General features: G+C 30.5%; 2 protein-coding genes across 2 annotated transcripts; both read left to right on the top strand.

Moving 5' to 3' along the window:
• The first annotated feature begins 5,191 nt into the window (after positions 1-5,191).
• LOC149062312 (uncharacterized) lies at positions 5,192-7,542 on the top strand. Its single transcript, XM_089217577.1, has 3 exons — positions 5,192-5,577; positions 6,630-6,780; positions 6,850-7,542. The coding sequence occupies exons 1-3, from the start codon at positions 5,229-5,231 to the stop codon at positions 7,484-7,486; spliced, it is 1,137 nt and encodes a 378-aa protein (XP_089073703.1). The 5' UTR covers positions 5,192-5,228; the 3' UTR covers positions 7,487-7,542.
• Positions 7,543-12,933: 5,391 nt separating this feature from the next.
• On the top strand, positions 12,934-16,599 carry LOC107172663 (zinc finger MYM-type protein 1-like). The gene is made up of 10 exons (XM_089221764.1): positions 12,934-13,007; positions 13,813-13,969; positions 14,157-14,400; positions 14,471-14,666; positions 14,772-15,093; positions 15,240-15,429; positions 15,563-15,820; positions 15,917-16,173; positions 16,258-16,407; positions 16,498-16,599. The coding sequence occupies exons 1-10, from the start codon at positions 12,934-12,936 to the stop codon at positions 16,597-16,599; spliced, it is 1,950 nt and encodes a 649-aa protein (XP_089077890.1).
• The last annotated feature ends 3,650 nt before the right edge of the window (positions 16,600-20,249 follow it).

Genomic DNA, 20,249 nt, shown 5'->3' with positions numbered 1-20,249 from the left:
TGACCTTTCCACATTATCTAATTTTCTGTCCAAGCTACCCTCACTGAAGATTTGTCTGTTGATTCATCTATCAGGATCGAAAAATAATTGGATTTCATTCTTGACACAAGATTCTCAAATGCGTATTTGCCAATAACATTATTGATTATCATTGTAGCTTTAGTTCTATTACATTTAATGTTTTGAACTACTTCTGATTCAGGAGAAATACTTTTTATTAATGACACGAGATGACCTGCTGTTCTAATGGGTATATTATGTTCAGTTATGAACATTGAAATTCGAAGTTCTGCTTTTTTAGTCTTAGTTTGGTTATCTTTTGATTTAAGGACTTGAGGAAGTTTATCAATTTGTGTACTAACTGAGGCAGCATTTTGTTTGTGTTTAGTTGATAGTGAGTGCTTTCTTACAGCAGACAGCCCTCCCAAATGTCATCAAAACAAAAATTACAATGAAAGTAATGTAGATCTTTTTTACTATTTGTTAACCAATTTTTAAAGTTTTGATCTCTCTCCCAATCTTTTCTGTACTTCGGCAAATAAGGCTTCTTTTGTGGTCCTTTCAAAAATCTGTCATCTTCACTAGACGACTTAATATAAACGGAACTACCGAAGTAAGGTGGATTATACTTAATACGAACTATAGTGCAATATACGATAATATGCGGATCAACAGTTCCGTGCTCTATTAATAATTTTGGGACGAAATACGAATATCACGGAGAGTAACTGTCCTCGCACGGTATCGCGAGTAACGATTAACGACTAACGAGTTGTCGTTTTACGACTTTACGAGTAACGAATAAGAATAACGATAGGTTTTTGGCGTGTGTATTATCATTATGTGAGACCGTTTCGTTATCTACGATCGCAAGTACGACCGTGGCTGATAAGATTGCCAAGATCACGGTTTAAGATAATATATATAGCGTGGTCAAGATACCATGATGATAATATGACATATTGGCGTATAATCCCAATTATATAATATTAATATAAAGAGATGCTTTTTTGAAACATAAATAAAGGAAAATTCTAAGATTTTTATGGGTTAGAATCAAGGATTTGTAGCAAGAAAACAGGATTTTTAGGTAGACTTGGCAGGATTTTCTAAATTTTCACCTGGCAACACTGAAATAACTGTTACTGTTATTTTTGTCCATCCAAAGCATCGATTGTTATTATGTTACTGACTGTATTCCAGGGGTAGGTACCAGTTCAGGTTTATCCTATTTTCCTGTTATATTCTTATATTGAATATTGATATTTTAAATAGCTAGAGCCTAGTAATAGGTACCTGATTGGTGGCTTTGGTTCTCAAATCAAAATGCCTAAGTATCTTATGTGTCGAATTTTTATGTTTAAAAATCAACATGTTCGTACTTATTAGGTACCTACAAATTATTTTAGTGTACGTAGGTTTATTTCCCACTAATTGATATTGAATAAGTACATATTTAAATTGTATATGTATGTTATTATGTTATAGTTTGTAGCTTATACTAATAATTATTAAATTGTTAGTGTTTGTAATATTATGTTATTATTAATTAGTAGTAAATAAATATATTTATGAGCATTATAAATGTGTATTTATTTATTTTTATTTATTCTTTTATATTTATCACTTCATTAAAATATAACCAAATTTGTCTGATGTTTTGTTTGAGGCTTTTGACTGTTATATTATTTACAGCAGTGAACTAAAATAGACATGAGATCCTCATTAAAATATTATTTCTGTATAGTGTATAGTAACTATAGTCTGAAAGGGCAAGATTTTGCCAATAAAATTATGCAGGTTTATTCTTGAAATAGATGTGCTCCATTTTACAGTAAAATATTTTAGTATTATAGTCTGTATCTGTCATACATAATTCATTGTGATTTCTTGCACATTACTGCTAGTTTCTATTAACTGTTATTGTCTTAGTTAATTAAGTTTCTAAGAGTGTAAAAATGTAATTTATAAAATTAATAAATATATTTTGAGAATTAATGTCAACAATTAGATTGATTTAGTTTCATAAGAATGAATTAGGTACAACTTAAGCAGCAACTTCATTAGTTGTATGTAGAATAGCTAGGATACTATCAAGCACATTTTCTGTAACTGTCGAATGAAATTGTCCACAATCATTGTTAGAAGATCTACTTAAATTATTATTAATAGTTGTCTATGTGAAATATTAAACTATTTTACTTATTTTAAAACCAAAAAAGATTTATAATAATATATTTTAAGTAGGAATATTCTTTTACCATATTCTATGTTAATTTTGTTTGACCTTGATAATCATTCTCTGTAAAACTTGTACTTGGTAAATCTTCAGGTATTGAGTTAAATTCTATCTTTTCATCAGTGTTTAGATTCAAAGGTCCCAATGCATTACTCTAAAAAATTAATAGTATAAACTGATTTATTATACATTTTCAAATAATTATCATCGATAAAAAAGAAAAATCTAGCAAGTATATTGACTATATAATAATTTAACCTACAGTTGATGCAATTTGACTGGGATCATAAAAACTTGTCTTGGTAGTATTAGTAATGGTTTGTTTAAAGGTAATATTGACTGTTGATTTTTAGTACTTTTTAAAATTTTATTTTTCAGTTTAGTATCAATATCAGGCGAAAAAACGTTTTGGCGCCTTTCTAATGCGATTCTCATTATTATAAGAATCGTACACACAATTATCACTATCATTACCCCAGACCATGCTTTAACAACGTTTCTGGCAATTAGTACATTATCTTAAGTCAAATATTTGAAAACGCTTTTACAAATTAAATAATAATTATTATAAGTTGTAATTTAAATAAGATATAGTTGATGTTTTTATGTAATGTTTATGCTTATAGAAAGTATAAAAATCATAAATTTATTTCCTTTACCAAATGGTACAGCATCTCTTTTTTTAATTTCTTTTTTTACTGCTGTACGTTTTCTTCTTCTAAATGACTTTTATATTTGCTGTATGCGAAATTTGCTTCAGTAATAAGTTCCCTAATGATTGGAATCAGTTCAGCCTTTCTACCGTAAGCTCTAAGAGCACTTTTTATATTGAGTTTTACGTTAAATGTTTTACTTTCATTCTGATTTTATCTGCAGGGCCGGCTTTAGATACGATCGACGTGTGCGATGTCACAGGGGCGCCAAAATCAGGGGGGGGCGCGCAAAAGGCGTTAAAATTAGAACACCCTCAAGCACTGGGGGTAAAATTCTTATACGGTTTGCAGACGGGCGGTGGCGTGGTGGAGGTACTAGGCGATTTCTAATCTTGTCCTCGCCGCTCGGGATCTATGTGTTAGTCGTAAATGATTATTAGTATGAGTGGAGTTCAATGCGGGTACATATTCACTAACAGCCCAGGTAGTCGTAAATTTTCATCGCAATAATAGTTTGTCGAATATTGTATCAGATATTATTCTGTTTTCTTGTACAACAGTAACTACTAACTAATATTATTGTGACCGACTGAGCGATTATATAATAGGACCGACTCGATAACGATAATTTATTATGAATCGTATTCGCTTGTACGTAAAATCAGTTTTTGAATTTCTTTGTTCTTTTCATTTTGACTGTTGAAGTGGACACTTGTCAGTTGCAGTCTACAATTACAATTTACAATAGGTAAGCTTTAAAACTTAATTAAATGTAATATTTATTAGGTATTTAAAATTGTAAATGGTTTTGCGTGGGATGTATTAGATGTATTAGATGTATTATATTTATTATCATACGTGATAATTTATCCAGATATAGAAAACCCTCGCTCTACTGATGTACTTCCATGAGAAAGAGAAAGAACAGCTTTAACGACTTTAGTTATAAGTAGATATTTACACTCATTAAAAGTATTTTTTATGTTAAATATGTTTTTCCAATAACAATCAATATGTGACGGGTTGTTTGATGTGGTTATTAAATTGGAATCAAGTTGAAGTAGCAATCATTCGTTAGATAATGCTGTTTAGGATACTTTGAAAGATAATAATCGAGCAACTTTTGTTATGCTACGGATACTTTTTTCTTCCTTGCGCTCTTCTGGTTTTTAAGCAGTTAAAATGTTTTGTAATTGCACTTGATGCGATTATAGTTTTATTAAGTAAATGAGAAGATGCAGCAATAAAATGGTCTCTAACATTGATTTTAAATTGAAGTTGGTCTGAATCTTTTATTTTTAATATGATTTTAACCTAACCTATTGTCACCGCATTTAATATTATTCGTGGAAAATAAATTATTTGAAATGAAGTGAGAGTTTACGCTGTTTAAATCTAACAGTACATCCGGATTGCACACTCTTCCTAACATAGTTACTGTTAATTCAATTACTTCTTCAAATAGAATATGAATCAAAGGTTCGTACTTTAGGAAGATGATTAGAAAACGTTCAAAAATAGCTGCACTTTCAATGACAAATGAAACTTCTGTTTTCATGAACGAGTTTTTTAAATGGTTTGAAATATTTTTGTATTTTTGTACACAGCACAAAATATAATATAAACAAATATCGATAAAATAAATCTTTAAACGAAACCCAATGAGAAAACATTGGGAATAAAAATAAAAATCATATTAATAATAACGTGATGGTGGAGAGCAAGCCGCATTCAAACGCTAAAACTAAAACACTGATAACAAAAAAGCGGGTCTCGCTTGCCAACAAACTACATAGTACATACATTATATTATTATTACAAAGACATATTTTATTTTTGTATTCACTATACATTTTTTTCAATAGTTCACAGATTATGTAAAAACTTAGAGCAGTGATGGGCAAAGTACGGCCCGCGAAAGAATTTCATCCGGCCCGCTGAGGGTCCATCGACACGGATAGTATATGGCCCGTATAGTATAAAAGTACAGTATGAAATTCCCGAAATATTCTGAAAATGATCGAAGAAAATAGTTTTAAATATATAAATGGATTGGCGCGGACTGTGCGTGTGATGTAGGTAGATAGTAGGTACTATGATAATAGTTATATAATTTCTATTTTTGTTCAAATTTTTATATTTCCCGGATCTCGGTTTGGTGCGTCCTTATCGTAGTTTTCGTATAATAAAATGTATGATGTACTTATGTATATAAGTAAATTGATATAATGTTATTGTGTACTTGTAATGTGTAAAGGTACGGTGTCCAAGGCGCGGCTAGCCGCAGCGGCCAGCCGCCGCGACAGTCGCGGCCGCACTGCTTTTACGCGATTCCTATGGACTGGTTTCCAATGAGCGATTGCGGCTTTGTGACTATGAGTGAGTCGCTGCGACACGCGGCTCTACTCAGTCGAAAGCAGTGTACAGCGACAGTCGCCAGCGGCATTTGCTATAATTGTCGATTTTATTCTATACTCTACTATACGAGTACCTACCTATATTTAAATACCATGGCTGAATCACAAAATGTTGCCAAAGTTATATTTTTGCCTGATCAAGAGGAAATACTAATCGAAGAAGTGCGTAATAATCCTGTACTTTATGACCTGTCAAAGTCAAGCCATAAAGACATTATCATGAAAGATGATATCTGGAAAAATATTTCCATAAAAGTAGGAAGATCTGGTAAGTATAAATTAAAGTATTTAGATCATAATTTTATAAACTACATTTTTTAATGTTTACTATATAAAATACATAGTAACAATATAAAACAGTTAACATACATCTATATACTTAGGGGTGGCGTGAACATTTTTCATTCATAATTTTAAGAACCACCCACCTCCAAAATTGTTGGATAAAATTCTTAATATAAAAAATGTAGTACTAACAAATTACACATTGTGTACTAGCACGGCATTGATTACCCATCCACCCAAAAACAGCCATGAGACCTAGAACCCTTGTGACGCCACCACTATTTATACTTAACTAAATATGCGTAATTGGTAATTACTCGTATTTTTGTACCTATACAAGTAAATACATATATTTTCTGACTTGCTGTTACTTGATAAATTAATTAAAACTAGTGATAAATTCGTTTCAAGTTATTTTCAATAAAATTAGCAATATAATACAAACAATTATTTAAGAAATATGAATAGTTGGGAAATACACTATGAATAAACCGTGAACACTACACGATTTCTATTTCTGTGTACAAGCATAACTATTGAGATATTTTCATAAATATCTATAATATTTTCAATCTATAAATAATTTTAATACAATTTCAATGCATTACCATTGATAAAATTATATTTTAAACCACGATTATTTCAACAAATTAACCTCAACACAGACACAAAAACAAAAAAAGAGTCAGCCTAGGATATTATAATTTCCAGTGGTTGGTGAAAAAGATGATATATGTTTAAATGGTCTGAATACACCAAAATTTAAATTCTTTTATAATTATTGTAAGCCAAACTTGTAGAAAATCTTGTATGACATTTAAAAAAAAAAAAATACTTAGAAAAATCGAAAATTTCAATGGTCTATAAATTTTAAATATTTTTTTTTTAAATAAATTATATTATATATTTTATTTTTTGGTATATATAAGGAAGGTAGGTAATTAACCACATTGTGGTGTAAAAACTATCAAATTAGTATAGTTAGTATTAGGTTCTATATACCTATACATACAATAGTAAAATTATTTATTTCAGTCGATGATTGCAAGAAGCGATGGAAAAACATTAAAGATACTTTTAATAGAAATAAAAGAAAGTTAGGAACAGGATCTGCTTCATCATCTAAAAAAAAATGGATTTTGGCAGATCGCGTATCATTTTTAAGCTCCATAGATAATGAGCGAAGGTAAATAGTTATTTTAAAAAACATGTTTTACTTAAATATGCAACAATAATAGTTAATCAATATTTTTAGTTCTACATCTAACATTGATACGCCACAAGATGAAGATGTAAGTGTTGGTACTGACGATGAGATTGATGTTGACGATTCCAATAAAAACCAAGACGATAATGATGTAAACTTACCAGGGTGCTCATTTGCGGGTAATCGTGCTAGATCAAAAACTGATAAGCTGGCCGCGATATTAGCTAAAAAAACGCAAGATCGAAATGCTATTATTCAGAATATTCAACGACAAAATGAACAACTCCTAAACAAAAACGAAGAAGATGATATTGATTTATTTTTTAAAAGCATAGCTAAAACCGTGAAAAAGTTACCAACAAAAGGCATTAATGAAGCTAAAATAAAAACACTTATGTTTATAAATGAACTTCAAGAAAAATATGCTAACCCTCCTCAAATTGCTACGTCTGGTTTTTTTCCTATTCAAAACTTCCAACAAAACCAACAACATTACTACGGAGTTTCTAACCCACAAAACATATCGCCAATTTCATATTCTGACTCAGACCGTTCTCAAACATCATCGTCTGCCATTTCATATTCTACAATGATCAACCCACAAACCACCGTACCACCGCACTTGACATTCTCGCCTACAAACGACTTCGAAAGTACATCTTCACCGGCATACTACAATAATTAGTATACACTATACATTATACATAACTGTTATTAAGTATTACATAATCATAAAATAAAATAATTAATAAAAATTTAAAATTTTTGTTTTTCTTATAATATTAATGAACATAATATTATGACAACAGTTTATAATACATTGTTTTATTATAACTACATAATTACAAATATTAGTTTGGTATATTAAGAAAAATTATAAGTATAAAATGTATGTAAATTAAGTCTGCCAAGATACTGATCCTTCATTATTGAAAAATGTTTTAAATCGTTCTCTCACCTCGAATCCGTTTGCATTTAAAAATCCACCGCCTCTACGTATGGGTAACATGCTGTTGGAAGGTAAGTCTTGGTCATGGTCATATTCGTAGTATGGGCGTTTGTTATTTTCCAAATAACCATCCCTTAACATGTTATGTAATGTACAAGCTACCCATATCAAGTCGTCACAAGTCGAGGTTTCGAGATTAATGGGTTGATAAAAAACACGAAAAACTTGGCTTAGCAAACCAAACGCGTTTTCGGTCACACGTCTAGCTCGACTAAGTCTATAATTGAATACCGTTTTTGTAGAATCATTTCTGCTTGATTTTCTCGAGTAGGGTTTCATTATATTCGTATGTAGACGAAAAGCTTCATCCCCAACGATTACATGCGGGACAATTATATCTGAACCAGGAAGAGAACATTCTTCTGGAAAACTAAATGAACCATTTAAAATCTGTTGCCCCATAATGGATTTGAGAAAAATTCCACTGTCTCCTTCTTTTCCATACGAGCCTATATCCACTACTACAAATTTACAGTTGGCATCGACCATTGCCAATAAAACGACGGAAAAAAAATCTTTATAATTATAAAATAATGACCCTGAATTATCTGGACACCGAACTCTAATATGTTTGCCATCAATGGCCAGAATGCAATTGGGAAAGTTCCACTTGTAACAAAATTCATTTGCTTTCTTTTTGAAGTCAATTTCACTTGGATCTGGTAAAAATATCGGTTGTAAACTTTTTTTCAAAATTTTTAATGTTTCCTTTACAATTCTGCTGATATATGTATGACATATTCGAAAACTAAACGATAATGAGCGAAATGACTCACCGGTAGCCATGTACCTATTAAAAAAAAAAAAAAAAGTATTTATATTAAAGTTTATTATGCGTTTAAGATAACAAATTAAATGAGAATGAGAATGTAAACAAGTGGAATTACTAAGAAAGTCGTATGAAGGTCCTTATGTCTTAAAGTTTTATTACAAGAAATATCATGTATACATTATAGTTACCTCAATGTCAGTGACAATTTTTCTGCAGCTGTAATCGGGGTTTTCACTCTGTTGCTGGGTGGTTTAGTTAGTTCAAACTCAACTAAGGATAATAAATAATCGAACTGTTGACGATTGTCCCGAAAAAACTCGCGAAATTTTATTTCATTATTTAATAAATGTCTTTCGATTAAAATTTTAAAAAAACCTTCAGTTGGACGACTTTGATATAAAATGTCGGCTTTTTTTTTTTTTTTTGGTTTTAAGTAGGAAAACAATTTGTCTTCCTCTTCTTCCTCCTCCAATAAAAGCTGCAGGATTTTATTATTATTAATGATGTACGTATCGACCATATTGAATACTATACCACACAGAATAAATAGGTCTTTACAGTACGAGCACTAAAACCACACTAATTTTGATGAGCCGCAGCGGCCAGTCGCCGGTGAAGAACAACAGTCAGACATCGGCGGCTGATCACCCAAGAGTCGCAGCAGTAGCAGCAGCGGCTGGCCGCTGCGGCTAGCCGCGCCTTGGACACCGTACCTTAATGCTATCAGTCTTTGTACTATCGTCATATCTAATCGTTATTCCTTGTGTTATAGTACGTATAATACGTATAATGAACTCAGTCGCCACTCGTCAGCTGTCACAGACCGATCCGTACGTTATACGTTAATTTTGTCTCTTGTTCTTGCTTGTTTACGTAACGCTTTATATTCATAATCGTTTAAAAGAAAATCTGTGCTTTTGGAATAATGGCCGTATAAAAAAAGAAAAGTCGATTCCGAGTGTCGTGTGTTTAAAGAAGAGTGGGCTTGGAAATACTTTTTTACGGAATACAACTGTAAGCCAGTATGTCTTATTTGTAATGAAACAGTGGCAGTATTTAAAGATTTTAATCTTGCTCGTCATTTCAACACCAAACATTCAAAAACCAAATATGCTTTGATGAATGACGCAGAAAAAAAGGTAAATGCGGAAAACCTAAAAAAAACAATATCTACTCAACGGAAAGTGTTTATAAAGCAAAACACTGCTCAAAAGGCTTCTACACTGGCTGGATATGTTGTGGCTTATAAAATAGCTAAAAATAACAAACCATACTCGGAAGGAGAATTTGTAAAAGATTGTATGGTGAGTATGAGAAAAATTTTATGTCCAGAAAAAATTAAAGAGTTTGAGTCTGTCAGTTTATCTCGAAAAACAGTAACAACGCGAATTGATGCCATTGCATCAAACTTGTCGTCTCAATTTAGGCAGAGTATAGAAAACTTTAAATATTTTTCCGTGACGATGGATGAAAGTACGGATAAAAGTGACACTGCTCAATTATTAATATTCATTAGAGGCGTTGATGACGAATTTAATATTACTGAAGAGCTAGCTTGTTTGCAATCGTTAAAAGGAAAAACGACGGGGCAAATAATTTATAACGAATTTTCCGAAGGTCTTCAAAATTTAAATGCGCCTATTTCAAAATTATGCAATATAACTACAGATGGAGCCCCAAATATGGTTGGAAAAAACGCGGGATTTTCAGGTATTTTTCGGAACCAGAATCCTAATCACGATGTTGTATTTTTACATTGTATAATTCACCAGGACATACTTTGTAAAGCTGCAATAGATATTACCCATGTACTTAATGTGGTTTCAAAACTAATTAATACGATTCGATCTCGGGGCTTGGTACACCGACAATTCCAAGAATTTCTGATTGAAGTTGACGCAGATTATTCTGACCTTCTTTACCACACGAAAGTAAGATGGTTAAGTTGTGGATATGCATTTGAACGGGTTTGGAATTTAAAAGAGGAAATACAAAATTTCTTAAAGAATAAAACCGACAAATGGTCTGATTTCCAAATCTTCGAAGAGAAAGATTGGCGTACCGATTTCGCATTTTTTACCGATTTGCTCGAACACTATAACAAATTAAATAAAAAATTGCAAGGAAAGAACCAATTTATAGATGAGACTTGGGGTTGTCTGAAATCATTTAAAACTCAGCTTTTCTTGTTTTATAACTGCATTGCAAAGAACGATTTAACTCACTTTCTGCGTTTAAAATCCATGTCACCAGTGAGTGAGAATAAACTAAAACAATTCAGTCAGGCGTTGAAAAATCTTCACACAGAGTTTCAAACTAGGTTTCAAGATTTTAAGAACATTCAATCATCACTAGATGTTTTCTCGATGCCGTTTAATGTAGATCCGGAAAATGTATCTGCAGAATTGCAGTTGGAAATTATTGAAATGCAGTGCAGTACCCATTTGAAGCAATTGTTCTTGAATTCCACAAAACTAGATTATTATAGAGCACTTCCGAAAACTGAATTCCCAAAGATAATTACTCACACCCAGAAAATTATGGCGATGTTTGCGTCGACTTATGTGTGCGAACAGACTTTTTCGACCATGAAATTGCGGAAAAACTCAATCAGAAACCGATTGACTGATGAACACCTTTTCGCACTGTTGAAAGTTGCTTCGTCACAGATGGAACCTGCTTTCGAAAATATTATGGAAGATCAAAAACAATTTCATGTCTCACACGCCTACCATGGTTGGGCCTTTGAATAAAAATTAAACTTAAATTTAAATTTTAAGGTAAAAGGTAATTTGTAACATTTGTGTAATGCTGTAATGTTTTTATAATTAATATGATTCAAAGCTTTAAGACAAATTTTTTTTTTTCTATAATTTTGGCCCTCCTCTAGAATTTCTTAAACAATGTGGCCCCCCATTAAAAAAGTTTGCCCACCACTGACTAAGAGGGACAGAGGATTATAATTATTTTCGAGATTAGGAATAAAGAAAAATAGTGATAAAAGTGAGAATATTTAAGATATAGTAAAAAAAGGTGAGTTGATAGGAAAATAGTGAAAAAAAGTGAGTCACTACGTAGAAACCCTGTATTAGGAGAGGCCATGATAGTGATGTACAATTACGGAATGCGTTACATATGATACGTAAGTAGTATATATATACCATTCCTGGCGCACTTTTATTTTATCAGTAAAAGATCACAAAGAAACAATGTGTAAAAAGATCAGACAATTGAAATGCAATAATTATTAAAATATTTTTCATAGAACTAATGATATTAATAATTAAAAATTGAATTGCAATAATTATTAAAATATTTTTTATTTTTTTTACAAAACTTATGATACCTATTAATAATTAAAATTGAAATACAATAATTATTAAAAAGAAATTGAATACCTTTGCATAGGCGCAATTTGGGGGGGGCTTGGGTGTGCTTAGCACCCCCAGTTTTTAAAATAGCACCCCCAAATTTTTTGACGTTTTTTTAGATTTTAATAGTCAGCAAATAGAAAAACCGTTTTTATTGTATTATTGCATTTAATCATGCGATGAAACGTTTTTGTATACTGTATGCAGACAGTAATAAAATAACGTGTAATTCTATAATCGGTGTAATCACTTTTTATAAAAATATTTTACAATTAAATCAAAGTGACAATTTAAATTTAGATTATTTGAAGTTGTTATTTTGTTAATGTAAATACCATAGAACATAATATTCCATATAAATACTGTAGCGATGGCGGTAACACACACCCGGACGGCCATTCGGCGAAAACGCTGGGCGCATTTGCAGTGTGACTGTGTGAGTGTGTGACAAACCAGTGAAACCCCAATGTACTGTATGTTATACTATTATGGTTTTATCATTGATAATGATAATAAATAATTCTATTTATAACATTGACTCGTGGGTAATTTCAATAGGCAATTGCTTGTATTTATCGTCATTCGTCAGTCTGCCACAGTTCCACCTCTGAGCAACGAGTAAAATAAAACAATAAAGTTTGATTCGTAAATTTGTTTATGGTGTTCCGTTAATTTTTTTATGTTTATTTGAAATAACTATTTGAGTTACTTTGTTTAATAAATTATAAAATCACGTAAAATCATAAAAAAATGTTTTCAATATTTGAAAAGTATAAATGCAACAAAAAAAAAACCAATTGTGAAGCTAATACAGAAATATTTACCACTGCCAGTAAGTAAAAATCTATAGTCTTTACACTAAAATTTAAGCTCCATCGTTTTACACTTTTAACATTATTTTCATGATTATATTCAATGATCAATTTTATATTATAATAGGTACTTCCAGTATAACTTCTGAATCTGAAGATATCGGTATTATGGCTGATATGCAAGAAGTAATGGATAAAGATGACAGTACATTTATCGAACATATTAGTATGGATCCAAATGTGTCAGTTACAAGTGATTTAGGAGATATTAACACGGGACCTGCACGCCCTATATTACAAGTCAGTTTTCAATTCCTACTAAAAAAAATTGTCAAACTAACAGGGCTGCTACAAAGTCACTTTTTGTCACTTTTTTTTGCATTCTCATGAAAATAGTCAGTTATTGTCACTATTTTGTGTAACAATAGGAGATATGTGTTGTTTTTATCTAGATATTCAAATTAACAAAATTGAATATAAAAGAGTCTATGAAAATATCATCTAAAGTCCAAAATAGATTGATTGATTAATAACTGACTAATTAATAATTGTTATTTTAATTTGAAAGAGGTAACATTATAATTAAGTTCGTAAACATAAATATTAACATTTTTTGTTAAAATATAAATAATGTTTTTTTTATTATTAATTGTAAGTCAATTAAATAACTATGTTATAAATTAGGTCAAGAAAGACTGATTTAAATTTAATTTAAATTATATAATATTAATTGATGACAATATAGGTAATGTAACTTGATTTATTAAAAGCTGAGACTTAGGTACCTAACTTGTTATCAAAGTAATAATATAGTAAAGTTGAACATACCATTTTAATTTATTTTAATCATTCAATTTTAAATCTGGTTAATATTCAATTAAAAGTGACAATATGATATTTTGTCAAAAAAATCAAGTCACTTTTCACACTTTTTTAAATTTAAGTAACGGTAGTAGCCTTGAACTAAACAAATTCAAAATGTTTAACAAGGTTTAACAAAATTTTTTTTTTGGTATATCCCAAAACCAAATTTGGTATTCAAAACAGGTCTTTTTCAAGCAAACTGTATTCTAATTATGATTGGCTTGAATATAGTGTGAGGAAAGATTTGGTATTTTGTTATTTTTGTCGAATATTTGGTTTGGGAAATTATAATGAAGACACTGACACTTTCACTACTAAGGGGTTTCAAAATTGGAGAAAAGTAAGTTACCTACTGTTTTAACCAGTTACCTAAAAAATGCATTCATAGCTAAAGAATGCCTAGTAGACAGTAGTTATTATTACTTGTATTCTATTTTGATAATATTTATATATGCAATTTTTCATTATAATCAATACTGTATTATTGTGTAAATAATAATTTGATATTGCTTATTATGGACAATTAGATTAGAGAGAAGTGTAACTCACATTCTTCTTCAAAACAACACTTGATTAACAAGACAAAGTATACTTCTTATTTGTCAAGTAAATCCAAAGGTAGTGTAGTCTCTAAGCTATCAGAAGGACATCAAAAAGAAGTAAATGAAAATCGAGAATACTTAACAAAACTAATTGAAATTTTGTTATATTTGAGTCGCCAAGGAATCCCACTTCGGGGCCACTTTGAAGATAAAGACTCTTTGAACCAAGGTACCTACCAAGTGCTCAAAATAAGCAAATATTTTTTTAAAAACTCATAACAAATATGTCATTTTTACAGGAAATTTCAAAGAGGCTTGTCATTTACTAAAAAAATTTGATCAACAATTTGCCAAAAAATTTAACTGTACAACTAATTATTCCAGTTGGTCAATTCAAAACCAAATTTTAAGTATTTGTGCTCAAATGGTTAGAGACAAAATAATTTTAGAAGTACAGAAAAATGGATTTTTCGCTTTAATGTGTGATGAAGCTAGGTAATTAGTTTAAATATATTATATACAACTCATAAATACCAAATAACAGTATTTAATTGTAAAAATATAAAGTGCTAAATTAATATAGTTTGTTATCTTATTTAGGAGTTTCAAAGGTGAGCAAATGTCTGTGTGTTTAAGGTATGCTAAAGATCTCGATATACACGAACGGTTTTTGGGATTCTTAGAAGTTTCTAAAGGTCATGACGCAGACTTTCTCGCTACAATGATTTTGAATTTTTTACAAAAATCTAAGATAGGAGATTCTCATGTTATTGCCCAATCACATGACGGAGCTAGTGTCATGTCTGGCCATTTGGGGGGCGTGCAAGCAAAAATTAAAAATAAATTCCCTACAGCAATTTATACACATTGCATGGCGCATAGATTAAACTTAGTTGTTGTAGATATGTGTAAAAATATCAAAGTAGGTACCTATTTAATTGTATTATGTCATTAAAAAGCTATGATTTTTAAAATTAACAATTATTATTTTATAAATTTAATTAGGATGCAAGAAATTTATTTAACATATTAGAATCTATATACATTCATTTTGCATTTCCTTCAAAGAATCAGAAGTTGCAAGAAGTTCAAAAGGAGTTAGGCATGAAAAATAAAACTATGATCCATATGTCAGATACACGTTGGGTATGTAGATATAAAAACTGTGACGCTGTCATTACAAATTTTGCTGCTATTTTACAAATATTACATGGAGAGATTGAAGAAAACTCGGATAGGAATGTCAGCCAAGCTATTGGTAATTAATAATATAAATGGCTCAATCTCATTAATTTAATTAGTATTAACCTAATGTAATAACCAAACAATTATATGATATTAAATATTTATTCTGATCATCAAATTTTAATATACCCATTTTTAATTTTCAGGTATTTATTCTTCTATAACCAAAGGGTCTTTTGTAGTTAATTTATTTATTTTTAATGAAGTATTGTGCATTGTTAATATACTCAGTAATAAGCTACAACAAAAGACTGCAACATTGGGGAAAGCTGTTGGTATTATTGAGGCCGTTATAGATACTTTTGAAAAAAAACGATGTGATGGTGAATTTTCTGTTTTATGGACTAATATAAAAGGATTTGCGGATAAACATGATATTTCATTGGAAGTGCCTTCAAGAAGTTGTAAGTTATCAATATAAGTTTAAGTGTAAATTAATATATGAATCATTAGGTATTAAAACTATATTTTATGATATTTGATGCAATGACTAATTCTAGATTCCAAACGAAATAGAAGAGAACCAAACTACTTAGCAGATTTTAATGTTACTACAACAACTGCTGCTGAAGTTGAGAATGTAGAAAACTCAGTTGAATGTTATTGGAGAAATCACATATATTTTGTAATACTGGATACAGTACTTAACAATTTAAAAACACGCTTTTCAGAAGAAAGTATGAAAATGGCTTCTGCTGTTGATAATTTTTTCTCACTAGATTTTGAAGAAAGTCAATATTTTATTAACCACTATAAAGTAACTATAAAATTATTAAATATTCACATGAATCATATTTGATCATATTTAAATGTTACCTATTACACGTGTGTGTGATTTCAGGATATATTAAATATTGAGATTAAATCATTAATGGCTGAAATGATTGTAGCTCAAAACTCTTTGAAAACATTAAACCAACAATTTGATATTGAAAATTTAAAGAAATCAGTTGAAAAACATGTTTATTCAAATTTATACAAATTATTACAAGTACTAAATACTGTTAAATATTATTTTATATTTTTGTTCCATTATGGCATTATGATAATGTAGACAATTTAATAATTTAATGTATTATAGGTTGCTTTGACACTTCCAATCAGTTCAGCTACTTGTGAACGATCATTTTCGGCCTTGAGAAAAATAAAAACTTGGCTAAGGGTATCAATGGGTCAAGAGTGATTGACAGATTTGTCTATATTGTATATAGAAAAGGACTTAACAAATAAAATTGATATAAAAGAAGTGATACGTATTTTTGCTCAAACTGAAAGAAGAATAATATTAGAGTGAACTAATTTGAAGCAAAAATATCAATTAATTTATATCAATACTCAGTTTTATAAAAATAAATGTTCTTGTATAATGTTATAGTTTTTGCACTTATTAATTAATTTTTAATTAAATAATAATATATTTATCTTACGTGTCCTTACGCTATACTTAGTTAATATTAAATTTGTAATTATTGAATGAGTATTGTACGGGTTGCAGTCGTTCCAGGTATCCATAACTATGAGATAACATAAAAAAATAGAGGGGCTTCAGCACCCCCAGTTTTTTCATTGAAATTGCGCCCCTGTACCTTTGTTAAAGGAATTGAAATGTATAATAAAACAATGGATACAACTATCAAAGATTTTAATAAATTACAAGAAAATGAAATAGAAAAATCAATATTAAATAATAAAATATTTGTTAAGTTTTGTAAATATGAATACTATATTACTAATAATAAAAATATTAAAATCATGAAATATAATCTAAATGCAATTCCTATTAAAGGAAATATTATAATCGTCGATAATGGACACAATATTTCTGGAAATGGAAAGCCTTATGCTTCTAAAATACTAGAATCACCAACTTGGCTCGAAATTTGTAAGATAGCTAATGATTTAATAATTACAACAGGTACTTTTTTATTCAAATATCTTCATGATATTTGTGTTTTTCAAGATTTAGGAAATATTAAAATTTGTTGTCTTGGCATGGGAGGTACAGATTCCGATCACAAATTGCTTAGAATATAACTAAATAATCATCATTTTTTTAATAGAAATATTTCTATTTAAAATATCTTAATATATTACAGTAGGGTCTCGATAATCCGAACGAGATTGGGGAAAGGGGTCGTTCGGATTACCGATTTGTTCGGATTACCTATGACTTAATAAAAATAACAATTTTATTGTAATTTAAGTTATGAAATTTATTTTTATCTGTATTAATCATTGAATAATGTATACATAATTATAAATGTGTATATGCAAATTATATATGTATGTGTATATGAACCTTATTTAAAATATTGATTTATTTTTTTTTGTACACTGGCTCCTATTTGGTGATTAAATGCCTTGTCCCGCAAACGTCTCAGCAACATTACTTCTTCGCAGCTTTCAACGTTTTGTTCAGCCCACTCGATGGCCGTAGTCAACGCTTTTGTGGCTTCTGAAGCAGATACTTTTGAAGGAGGCAAAAATTCTTCATCTTCTTCCTTCTCAATATCTTCTTTGGTCACTGCCTGAATGATTTCATCATCAGTTAAAATTTCTTGGTGCTGTATCTCTTCATCGCAGCCCCCTGATGCCCACTGTTGAATTTCATCCTCAGAGATGACTGTGTTTGGAGTCAACTTGACTAAAAGTGGGGTGAAGATAATGCTGCCTTCCTGAACTTCAGTAGTTTCGTTCACAGCAACCAGGTGTGGACTAAGGTTTTTCCATGACATTTTTATCAGATGTGACGAGACAGATAACCAACAGTTAGCCAAGTTAAAAACAACATCTTTAAGATTGATTTTTTTCAAAGCTACCACCAAGTCATTTCCGTTTTCTTCGTCCGCCAAAATGTTCGTAAGTAAAGTTTTTCGGTAATTCAATTTTATATTTTGGATAACATTCTGATCCATTGGTTGAATACGAGCAGTTGTATTTGGTGGAAGAAACATCGCAAAAATTTTGCCATCTTCACTACGAAGTTCTTCTACAGATGGGTGACCTGGGCAGTTATCCAATAGCAATACAGCTTCCATAGGAAAATTAATTGAAGAAAGATGACGACGAACGCTAGGAACAAATTCAGTGTTGAACCAATCTAAAAATAAATCTCTTGTAACCCACGCATTCTTCTGCCCTCGGTAGTACACAGGAAGTGTAACCGATTTAAATGCACGAGGCTTGTGAGCTTTTCCTACAACAAGTAAACGAAGTTTATGGTGCCCGTCGCATTTGCGCAAGGCATAAAAGTGACTCTTTCTTTCATAATTTTTCTACCGGGAGCGGCCTTTTCTGTAGATGACACTAAAGTGTGGTCAGGCAACATTCGCCAAAATAATCCAGATTCGTCAGCATTGTAAATTTGTTCTGCTTTAAATTTTTTTTGTATGACAAGTTGTTCAAATTCTTCTTGGAACGGTTTGATGGAGTCCTCTTTACTCGAAAGTTTTTCACCGGAAATTTTGAGACGCCTTATCCCATGACGCTTTTTAAAGTTGTCTAACCAACCTTTGCACGCATTAAAAGCATGGTTATTTTTTGAGAATTGTCGGTGAAAATATCGTGCTTTTTCACAAAGCATTTCACCACTCACTGGAACGTGTAAACGTCTTTGTTGAATAAACCACATGAAAACTGCACTCTCAACATTTGGATTCTCTGGTTGTTTTAACGTTTTACGCTTACCTGGACCGTTTTCCGTTTCACTGACAAACTTCTCTAATTTTTCCTTGTTCTTTTTAATATCACTGATGGTAGATACACCTATACCAAATTGTCTTGAGATGGCACTGTAGCTGGTCCCCTTATTAATTAACTTTATTACTTCTAACTTATCCTGTAATTTTAATGTAACATGCTTACGTGGAGCCATTTCAAGAAAAACACGCAAATAAATGTTCCAAATACGTACGATCTTTATGTACACACAATCGACACACAACTGACAAACGTAATCAACGTTCATATCTAACATCTCATATCTAAACGACGTACACGTGCGATGTTCTAACGTAATCGACAAATTTTATTATTGGGAAATACCGGCGATGCGATAATTTTCAAGCTCGTTCGGATTACCGCGTCTTTCGGATTAGCCTGTGTTCGGATTATCGAGACCCTACTGTATATTTAAATAAATTTTTTATAATTGTCAATAAATTCTAAACATAAATGTCCACATATAGGAGGATCATCATAGTTTTGAAACTTGTCATTGTTATACCACAGATTATCATCACCTAAATAATTTAAAATTTCAGGAGGAGGAGTACTCGAAAATGAATCAAAATATATTTTATAACTTTTTATTTTTTTCCATGCAACCCAATGAGAACCATTTTGAGTAGAATAATTTAAATTAAATATCCCACATTCATTTAACCAAGGTTTTTCAGGTAATCCATTTATCATGAAACAACCTCTAAAATTTTTTATATTATTTCCAAATTTTATTATATCAAAATTACTTAACGGTTCGATATTTATATTTTTAACTTTACTCCAAAAAGTTGTATAACAACCTGGATAATTTTTAATGTTTTTTCTAAATGTTGATATATCGAAATTAATCATTTTTTCGATTTTTTATTTTTATTTGTCTTCAATCCAGAACCTTTATTTTTTTCCATTTCTTTATTGTGTCGAATTATTTCCTCTTCTATTTTTTTCTTATGTTTACTATCTTTATAACTATCATACATTGTAATTAAAGCTGGAGTAGCTACTGCTGCAGCTTCTAGAAAAGGTAAAATTAATGGTAAAAATCCACCTTTAATTTGCTTCGGTGTAATCTCCAACCTTACTCCAGAATTTTTTTTCTTGGCATTTTTT

The sequence above is a fragment of the Diuraphis noxia genome, unplaced genomic scaffold, assembly GCF_037042655.1.
Source record: "Diuraphis noxia isolate RWA-SAM2 unplaced genomic scaffold, SU_Dnox_SAM2 contig0001, whole genome shotgun sequence".
Lineage (NCBI taxonomy): Eukaryota > Metazoa > Arthropoda > Insecta > Hemiptera > Aphididae > Diuraphis > Diuraphis noxia.
Note: the sequence above shows the minus strand (reverse complement) of the source record. Positions and strands in the feature narration are given on the sequence as shown.

Bases quoted from the DNA above. Each gene is read 5' to 3' on its own strand.
- LOC149062312 (XM_089217577.1), top strand. From the start codon at position 5,229: ATGGACTGGTTTCCAATGAGCGATTGCGGCTTTGTGACTATGAGTGAG. The intron at 5,578-6,629 runs GTAAGTATAAAT...TATTTATTTCAG, and splicing joins CATAAAAGTAGGAAGATCTG to TCGATGATTGCAAGAAGCGA. The intron at 6,781-6,849 runs GTAAATAGTTAT...CAATATTTTTAG, and splicing joins TCCATAGATAATGAGCGAAG to TTCTACATCTAACATTGATA.
- LOC107172663 (XM_089221764.1), top strand. From the start codon at position 12,934: ATGGCTGATATGCAAGAAGTAATGGATAAAGATGACAGTACATTTATC. The intron at 13,970-14,156 runs GTAAGTTACCTA...ATGGACAATTAG, and splicing joins GGTTTCAAAATTGGAGAAAA to ATTAGAGAGAAGTGTAACTC. The intron at 15,094-15,239 runs GTAGGTACCTAT...TTTCCTTCAAAG, and splicing joins ATATGTGTAAAAATATCAAA to AATCAGAAGTTGCAAGAAGT.